Source organism: Euprymna scolopes, chromosome 26 (genome assembly GCF_053919585.1).
Source record: "Euprymna scolopes isolate OS-2025 chromosome 26, ASM5391958v1, whole genome shotgun sequence".
Classification (NCBI taxonomy): domain Eukaryota; kingdom Metazoa; phylum Mollusca; class Cephalopoda; order Sepiida; family Sepiolidae; genus Euprymna; species Euprymna scolopes.
The window spans coordinates 12,207,304-12,217,303 of record NC_136507.1 but is presented as its reverse complement, the minus strand read 5'-3'; the positions used below and the strand labels follow the sequence as shown (position 1 = coordinate 12,217,303).

The following is a 10,000-nucleotide window of genomic DNA, read 5'->3' as shown; positions in this document are numbered from 1 at the left end:
GACGAATTTCAAATTATATGATATATATATATATATATATATATATATATATATATATATATATATATATAGTATAAGTTTAAATCCGTCAAACATTTTTGGCTCAGCATCAGGTGAACTTCGTTTGCTCAAGTTCTTGGTATAAAAGTTAAGCTCAAAAAACCATGTCCTAACGAATGCCAACAGATTCCTTGCTAGAACTGGAACATATTTCCAAATGTGCAGCCAACAGTGTTTGTATTAATAAAATCCTTACATAATTACAATTATATATATATATATATGTATATGTATGTATATATATATATATATAATTATGTGAAGTTTTCATTAATACAAACATTAAATTAAATCAAAAACAGTAAAGACAGATCAAACATAGAAATTAATTTAAAAACTGTAAACAAAACAAAGGGGACTGATTTAACACGTGGTTTCTATCTACCAAACACGTGGCACTTGAATTCCCGCCTTTTATTTTGGTGAAACATTATGCATATACAATATCATGACCAATGTTCACATATGTATTGCAGCATAAAATCTAACGTGCTACGGTTCTTAATCATTAATTATCGTTTCCGTGTATAACTAAATGTCTCAATATGTTTCATGGCATATGAACCGGCGGTTGTTTTAGTAATAAATAGCGACAAAAAATTGCAAACGTTTTATTAAAACATTAGAGAAGGAACGAGATAAACACTTGATCCACGTGCTTGATATTTTCCTAATTTATGTGTTTATTGTTAAAGTGTTTTTCTGTACTGTTTTTATTTTCTGTTTTAACAGTAAGATTTATTGATTTGATGGCAAAACTCAACAGGTTATGTTAGAGTTAAAGAATTAGTTCTTGATGCTTGAAGAATTCTTGAAGTCATTAACATTTGGATGTTCACGAACACAATGCAACATGTAAGTGATTAAGTTCTCTTGTGGAAAATAGCCTTCAGCTGTTAATTGAAACCAATAGAGTAGAACACCGAAAACATGTGACTAATTGTAAGCATGAAAACGAACTATAACGATTTTCAACAAATTTGGAAACTATTAATGAAACATGTAAATACGTTCTGCGAGTGATTAAGTTCTTTCCTGCAAAATAACCTCTGGATGTTTGATTCAAACCTATAGAAGAGGATTATCGTTGAACATTACAAACACGTGTTTATACACAAGCATGAAAACGAATAATAAATATTTAAATGACTGATTCTGTTAAAATCAGACGCAATTGCTACGGCTTGTGAATTACACTACAAATCATTTCTAAACAATTATTTCTTTAACATTGAAAGCAAATCAATTCTCGCATAATCACGCAGTTTCTCAAAGAAAATCTCGTACAGGTCTCGTCTCACCTTTCTTCCTGACTACTGTCACCATGTTTTCTTCGTTTTGCTCGCGCCATCCTCGTCTTCATCTTCTTCACACATTCTCCATATTTGTCAGACCCTCTTCCTCTTCTTTTTCTTCTTTTGCGTCTTTTTCTTCTTCATTTGATCCAAATCGCCGGTATGGCGGCCATGTCAATCCACTTTTCACGTTGTGATTGTTTTTTTTGTTTGTTTTTTATTGTCTTGCAATGCTTAATTCTTTTCTTTTCGCCGTGCGTTACTTAACTCCAGGCTTTACTCTTCGCCTTGATATCAGTAATAACGCTGTTCTATTCCTAAGACGGAACCTTTGCCACCACCCCTGGAACCATTCCCCCCATCCACCTTTCTCAGCTTTCTCTTTCACCCCTTCTGACCCTCCTACTGCCGTTCCGCGTGTTCTCCTTGGACCCTACTAGGATTACACGTCACTATTAACAACTTGCTTTCGATTTTCTTGTTATTTTCATTCAATCATTTATGGATTTCCAGCTCCATCTTCGCTGCGACCTCAGCTTCTTTCCATTTATATTTATTTTTTGTCTTGTCTTTGCACTCCATCGTTTCTGGCTCCTTGTAGACCGCCCGCTTTTTTCAAGACATATCTCTCCTTCCTGTATCACTCTCCTACCTCACATTAGTCGACTAGTTCGTTTCCTTTAGCGTTACCTCCCTTCCCTCTTAACCCCTTCTTATATATCTTCTGTCATCCTCCCTGTTTTTTTTTCTACGTTTATTTCCCATAAGCACCCCCCCCAATTCTAATGTGTTACTCTTTCCCGTTTACTCTCCTTTTCTTTTCTCATTCCCTTTTCTTCTTTACTTATTCATTCCCCGTTACTCCATTTCAGGTGAGAACTAAACTTACTTTTACTTTTTATCTTTTGTTTCCAATTGATTTTAAACGCTCTCAGCTTTCTTTCCTATATCACTTTTTCTTTCTTTCCTATATCACTTTTTCTTTCTTTCCTATATCACTTTTTCTTTCTTTCCTATATAACTTTTTCTTTCTTTCCTATATCACTTTTTCTTTCTTGACTCCATTTTGATATGCTATTGGTACTCACTCTTATTTACTTTTTGATCCTGCTTTCTTTTCTTGTTTTCTCTTTACTTTATTTTGATCCTGCTTCCTTCTTACTTTCATTTTATTCATGCTCTCACTTCCATTCTGATCTTGTTTAATTTCTGTCAATTTTATTTTGATCTTGCATCTCGTTCTCACTTACTCTTTATTATGATCCTGTTTCCTTCTCTCTTTCACTTTGATCCTGCTTTCTGCTTTTATTTGAACCTGCTTAATTTCATTCACATTCATTTTGATCTTTTTTTGTCTCATTTTTCTTTTCGTTTTTCTTTTCATTTTCATCTGATCCCGTTGTCTTCTCTCGCTTTTATTTGATCCAGATTTCTCTTATTTTCAGTTTTATCCTGCTTTCTTTTCTTATCTACACTTTCTATTATTCTAACCCTGCTCTCTTCTCTTACTAAATTTTGATCCTGTTTATTTCTCCCACTTTTATTTATCGTCTTTCATTTGCATTCTGATTAATGACTCCTTATTTCAACTTTATTTGAGCTTACTCTTTTCTCTTTAGTTGATTTTCCATTATTTTCATTTATCACTTTTTCTTTTCCTGCGTCTCATTTCTTTTCTTTACTGTAATTTTGATCCTGCTTTGTTTTCTAACTTTAACCTTGATCCCGCTTTCATTTATTCCTGCTTTATTATCTTCTTTCGATCCTGCCTTCATTTTTTATATTGTTTTCTTCTCTTACTTTTTCCATTTTAAACCCGCTTTCTTCTCATTTTCATTTTGATCCCCCTTCTCTCATTTTTATTTCGATCCTGAATTTCTTCTCTTATTTTCGCTTTATTTTCATTTAGTTTGATACAGCTTTCATTTTTATGTTTCAATTTGTTCACTTTAACCGTACGTTCCGCTTGTAGCGAAAAACAAACACACTTACTAGACCCACGACAATAATAAAACCCGGATCAAAACATTGGCATTGCCAACATAAGCCAAACAAACAAAATAATAATAAGAAAAATCAGATAGTACCCATAATAGCACTAGAAAAATCAAAATAAAAATCAAGATAGTATCCATAACAACACTAGGAACAATTACGAAAAACTTTGAAAAAAGAATAAGAGAAATTGGAATCAGAGGAATGAGTGGGAAGATATCACGAATAACAATAATGAAAACAGCTGAAATATTAAGGGAAACCCTTGAATGCGGAGACTAATACACATAAGCCACACGCGCGGACCAAACAAACTGCTGCAGAGACAAAACATGAAGAAGCGTTGCATGGAACCAAGAACATATAAGATACATATCTACACATTCTCTATCCCTCCCCAATGACCTCCCATTCCCCCACAGAAGAATGATGTCAAATAGCCGAGAAAAGTCAAGGATGAGGAGAGGCCGAGGAGAGAGCACTGATCAGACCTTCGCTGGACAAATGCGAAAAAAGCTGGGACTATGGGGACGCTTATTTCCACTCATATTCCAGTGGAGACCAATGACCACTGCTAGCGAGAGATCGATGGTGGCCGGCTGTAGTGATAATGCAAATTCATTTGCAAATGTTATCAGAAGAGGTGGAGAGCACTGGAAAACTGGGAGGACTTGTTGTCACTCAGCTTCCAGGGAACACCACAGGCTGTTTTCAAGGAGAGATCTTTGATGACCTGTGTGAAAGTTCCTTGTGAACCAATAATAATAATAATAATAATAATAATAATAATAATAATAATAATATTAATAATAATAATAATAATAATAATAATAATAATAATAATAATAATAATGATAATGATAATAACGGCGGAAATATTTTTGAATTCAGAGACATGGGCTACAAACGATAGCTTGCCATATAGAAACTTTAACACGAGTAAAACCAAAATATAGAGATCCATATGGATCCAAGAAATTTTTGTAAAAAACAAACAAACAAACAAACAAACAGAAACTGGTTAATTATTATTATTTTTAAATTGTAGCTGTAAAAAGAATTGTAATGTCGGCATCACCGGGCACCATAAGGAATACTAGCGAAGAGTCAAGTACGATGGAAAGATTGACGATAGAAAGCATTCACCAGATCTTCATTGGGTGAGTTCGAAGCGGCCTGGAACCTTAAAGAGGCTTATTGCCACTCAAATTCTAATAAGTGCCAATGGACGGTGCCAGCGAGCAATGAATGGTAAACGGATGTTGCGATAAAGAAAATTCATTTACAAAGATTAAAGAAAGACGTGGAGACTACTGAATATCTGCGGAGGCTTGTTGTCACACAGACTCCATGGAGCAGATTGTGGTCATAGAATAATTTCTGATGATTATTTATGTGCGAACTTTTTACTGAATAACAGCCAATAAGAAACGACAGCATATAAATTATTATGATAGTGGAGTAATATATAAACACTATTAAACTTTGTCCACGTGAAAAATTTATAAAGTTAAACCTGGAAATTATTCACAAATATCTCGTAACATCCTTTACGAAAAGACACATATAACTTTCTCGTATGGAATTGGACGCATACATGTTCTGTCTGATAGTCGTGCCTACATATAATTGTATAAAATACGCACTCCTTTTAAATTGTAAGAGATGTTTAACAGTCTAAAACAACTATAAGCTAAATATACCAGGACAGAAAATGGAAAACTTCTGTGAAGCAACACCATGTCGTCCCAGGAGGCGTCACTTTAGAAATTAATGTCGGCATACATTGAAGATATGTATGTAGACCGGGAAACATTGGTTATTTAAGTATAGTGTAGTATAAAAATGGTGCGTCTATACGGTCTTTATTTAGATAAAAATCTTAGAAAGGCACCATAAACTTTTAAATATTTATTTCCATCGATTCTCCATCACATAAGTCCGAATGACACTAAGCGATCAATCTGACTGTTTTTAGTCTTAAAAGAACTAGTGCTCAGTCAATTCTTTTTTTTTTATTACATTTTCACCCGAAACAAGGTACATTGCCACTTTGTTGTAGGGGGCTACTATCAGGGACATAAGCATCAGGAGTACTGTGTAGGGAGTTGGGCAGCAAGATGTCGGTTCACCAGTTTAGGTAAGGGGTACTGAGAAAGTGGCTATGCAGAATACAAGACATGGTACACAAGAAGATCATCAGCTGTCCCTCTATCTACTAGGGTTGTGACCTCAGGATAGCCCACCGGGGATGAGTGCAGGGTCCGTTTCCATGCGCGACATGGCACTAAAAACATCCCGATATTATACAACTGTTGATGGAGCAGCCGATCTAAGCGCTACCAAAGAGTTAGAACCCTGTACTACCAGTTGGGAACAGCAGTCAGGAACTATCTATCCGGTACCCTCAACCCATCAGATGATGGCCAACCTAATCTGCCTGCACTGGCATTACGGTATTCAAGCACTCATAAGTGCCCAGTTTAAGGGTTGGGATGTGTTGGGAGTGGGGAACAACGGCGTTCTTTGCCCTAGTGAGGAAACAAGATCGACCACCGAGTTTTTCTGTCGACTCCCTGTGGTTCAACCTCTACGCCTTGCTAATAGACAAAGAAGGAGTATGGAAGGCGGGCGATAGACAGTGCCTATCTACTCCATAAAATTCTAAAAAATTAAAATTAATTCTAAAAAAGATGAGGATGGTCCGATGTACCGGTTGCTATTTTTGGTCCCAAGCTCCATTTTCAATGAATACATATACTTATTATTTATATACTAATATTTATATACTAATGAATTTTATATACGTTTAGTGTATATATATATATATATATATATATATATATATATATATATATAATGCTGCATCCAGGGTTCTACTGCATATATATATATATATATATATATACAATATATATATATATATATATACAATATATATATATATACAATATATATATATACAATATATATATATATATATATATATATATATATATATTAGAGACCCGAGATACGGTGACGATGGCCCTTGGATATGTTTTAACCAGGTTACGATGTTTTTCCTGGTTAGGGTATTTACCTCGCCTTACAGTGTTGTTTATAATGTTATTTGATTATATACATATGTATTATATATTGTACTGTATTTTGTTACTAATTGTAATGCTGCATCCAGGGTTCTACTGCATATATATATATATATATATATATATATATATATATATATATATATATATATATACACACAATGTAAAATATATATGTATTTATATTTTTGTATTATTTATATATATATATATATATATATATATATATATACATACCATACATACATATATTTTTAAGTATACGAAAAGTATATATGCATATATTTTAAATTGCATATACGTCTATTAAATTGTACATTATATATATATGTATATACATATAAAGAGAGAGAGAGAGAGAGAGAGAGAGAAAGAGTGAGAGATGAGAGGGAGAGAGAAAGAGTGAGAGATGAGAGAGCAGTAAAGAGAGTGAGAGTGAGTCAGATGGAGAGAGAGGAAGAGAGAGATTAAAAGTAAGATGGCCCTAGACTTGAATCTAATATTTTTTTGATTACAATGAAATTTTCGTTACGAGTGTTGCAGACAGTACAAAACTAACGGCCACAATTTTCTCCCACAGGATTGATGTACTTCTCCCTAATTTGTAACAATGTATGTTTTGTAATTTTTCTTTTCTTTGTTAACAAATCATTCAAATTTTACTATCTCTTCGTCGGACTGGCGGACAGCGTTTCTTACTGAAGTTCATGACACACCAAATAATCTTCCAATTTATGTTCACCTTCTACTGGCTACTTTCATTTAGAACGTGTGAAATTAACGACGAATATTCTATTCGTAATCAAGTGTGATAAACAGACCGACAGATCCTTAAGCCCATCTATCCTCTCTTTTATTACCCGTTTTCTTTTTTCTTTCGACTGAATCCTTCCCATCATTCTCTTTTTCTTCTCCGTTCCCTATAGCACTTCCAATTGCCAATATATCTGATGTGACAGCTGTACGCTCAGATAAACTATACATGAAAGGAAGCATACACATTGAAGCCGTATTTTCCCCCGTAAACACTAGTACTAAAAACTAGTCTATGTGAATTGTCCGTTTTACAAACACGTTTATTATTGGCGATTTAAGGGCTTGATGTGTACAGATACACACAGTCTACCTAAAATGTCTTTCTCTTGCATCCGACATGAAAATAATATTCTGTAAGGAATATTTATTATAAATAATATACGGTCCGGTGCAAGAGTCAACTAATCCACGTGTTTTTCAGAATCAATATTTGGATGCTGATGTCTTAAAGTATGAACTACTTATACAATGCCAAAGGATACATATGGAGAGAACATACTCGAACGCGCTATGTGTTGGCATGGCATCACTAAATTAAGGAACGAATCAGATCCATTACAGATTTTACAAATTTATGCTAGAATTATTTTAACCACGATTGTACCGGATTTTTACTTTCGATGTACTTTATTACGGATACTTCTTCATTCTGTGAAATAAAGTCACCGTGAATTTGAACTGGATTAAATAAGTATTTACCTTTGAAAGAAAAACTAGAATAATATGTGAATGAATGTTGAATGAAATTCTTTAAGCAGAATAGACGATCTTTTTATGAACTTATAACTTAAGATAAGTCGGTGCTAGTTTGTATACCATGGAAATACATGCATATTCGTCACATGGGTAGAAACAATTAAAGTGTTATTAAAGGGTTATATGAAAGAAAAAGTGTCTAAGCTTCATTGAAAGCTTGAGAAAGGAAAAAGGTCTACCGAAAATTTTCTTATTGAATATACAAACGAAAATAAAATTTGGATTTATCTTGCTTCTAACATCGTCAAAACCACTCAGAACAAAATACGTACATTTATTTATTTTTATTTTTCCACCCATCGAATGCTCTATTCTTTTTGCGAAGTGTTATGCATTATTGCTAATGACTGCCGACGATCTACTTATCAAAGAGCTTAACCCAAGAGGCTGGGGATGAGGGTATATTTAGTCATCAAATTCAAACAGTGATACGAAAGTTGATGCGTACAGAATACGAAAGACTAAAAGGTACGACTAAAACAAGGGAAGAACGAACAGGCAGGTGGTAGAAGCTTTTAACTTCTACGTCTAAATCTATATTATAGCGCACATATAAATATACATGTAGACGTATTTAAGTATATATGTGTATGATGTGTTAATCGAAAGAAACGCACTTATTTTAAGGTTATAGAGAGATATATTAAAGTAAGTATACGTATAGATATCCAATATAATGGTATACATACAGTTACTACCTGAAGCATATTGATAGATTTAACGACTACGATACAGTAGAAACGTAGAATGGAATGATCTGAAGATAATTTGGCATAGAAACCGTAAAAGGAGAGAGAGAGAGAGAGAGAGAGAGAGAGAGAGAGAGAGAGAGAGAGAGAGTGTGAGAAATAAGGGGAGAGAGATCGAATGAGATAGGAGAATAAATAGAGGTAAGAATTGAGAGAGCGAGAAAGAGAGAGAGAAAGAGGGGTATTAAGCGAGTGCTTGAAGAATAGGTAGAGGAAGGAGAGTGTGCAAAAGCAAGCATATAGAAGAGAGCGAGAGAGAAGAGATAGAAAGATATACGAGCAATAGAAAGGGCGGAAGAAAATAAAGGTCGGGAGAAAGAGAAAGATAATAGATAGAAAAAGAGGAGATAGAAAGAGTAGGGAAAGAGCTAAAGACAAAGTCTGAAAGAATGATGGAATCACAGATTGGAAGACAGATAAAACTGGGTGTGGGAGAGAGAGAAAATGAGAGAGGGGATATATAGTAGGGCTGTCGGGATGATAAAGAGAGAGATTGAAATATTGATAGAGATAAGATGCAAATAAAAAGGAACCTTGTGAAAGAGGAAAAAGAGAGAATAATGAAGGGAAAGAAAACAAAGAAGGGATGAACAGAGGACAAGAGAGAATGGGGAAAGGAAGAAAACAACGAGGGAAATAACGGAGGAAGAGAGAAAGATTGAGTAAGAGAGAGACTATTCTGTAAAAAAAAAAAGAGAAACTAAGCAAGAGCGAGTGGGTGTGATAGAGAGAAAAAAATTGATAGAGTGTCCGATAGAGAGAAAGAAAGAGAATGGAGGGAAGAGAGAATCGAGGAGGGAAGATAAAGAAGGGGTTTGCCAGGGAAAGATGGGCGGTCGGATGGACGGAAGAGCTTTTCGTCGAGATAGGAAGCTGTGTAATGTTGCTGCTGGATGGCTGTATAATTATAGACGCTCGCGAGGTCTTTCTCGGTGTAACAGATTGAAAGGGAGACTGGATGTTCGGAACACGATAAGCATATGGCGAAGGGGAACACAATATTGGGATGGGAGTGATTGTAAAAAAAGAGCTCATCCCGATCATATTGAATGTATATGTAGCGCGGGATCTATATATGCCTGTTATTTGTGGAGTGAAAGTTGGCACAGCTTAAATAAAAAAAAAAATAGAGCGATTTAAGAACAAGGGGGAAAAAGGGATACGAGATCTTAGTAGGCGTTCATATATATTTATGTGTATATAAGTAGTCTACAAAATGTTAAAATAAAAGTATTGATTA

General features: G+C 34.5%; 1 protein-coding gene across 7 annotated transcripts in view; it reads right to left on the bottom strand.

Moving 5' to 3' along the window:
• LOC145247917 (innexin unc-9-like) overlaps window positions 1-10,000 on the bottom strand; it is a 601,649-nt gene that overhangs the window by 16,843 nt on the left and 574,806 nt on the right. Inside the window, exon 1 of one of the 7 annotated variants that reach the window (XM_080109549.1) lies at window positions 1,362-4,043. The exons of the other annotated variants lie outside the window; for them this stretch is intronic. Coding sequence (XP_079965675.1) covers window positions 1,362-1,423 — 62 coding nt within the window. The 5' untranslated portion in view covers window positions 1,424-4,043. Of the gene's footprint in view, window positions 1-1,361; window positions 4,044-10,000 lie in introns of those variants that run through there. 7 annotated transcript variants of the gene reach the window in all.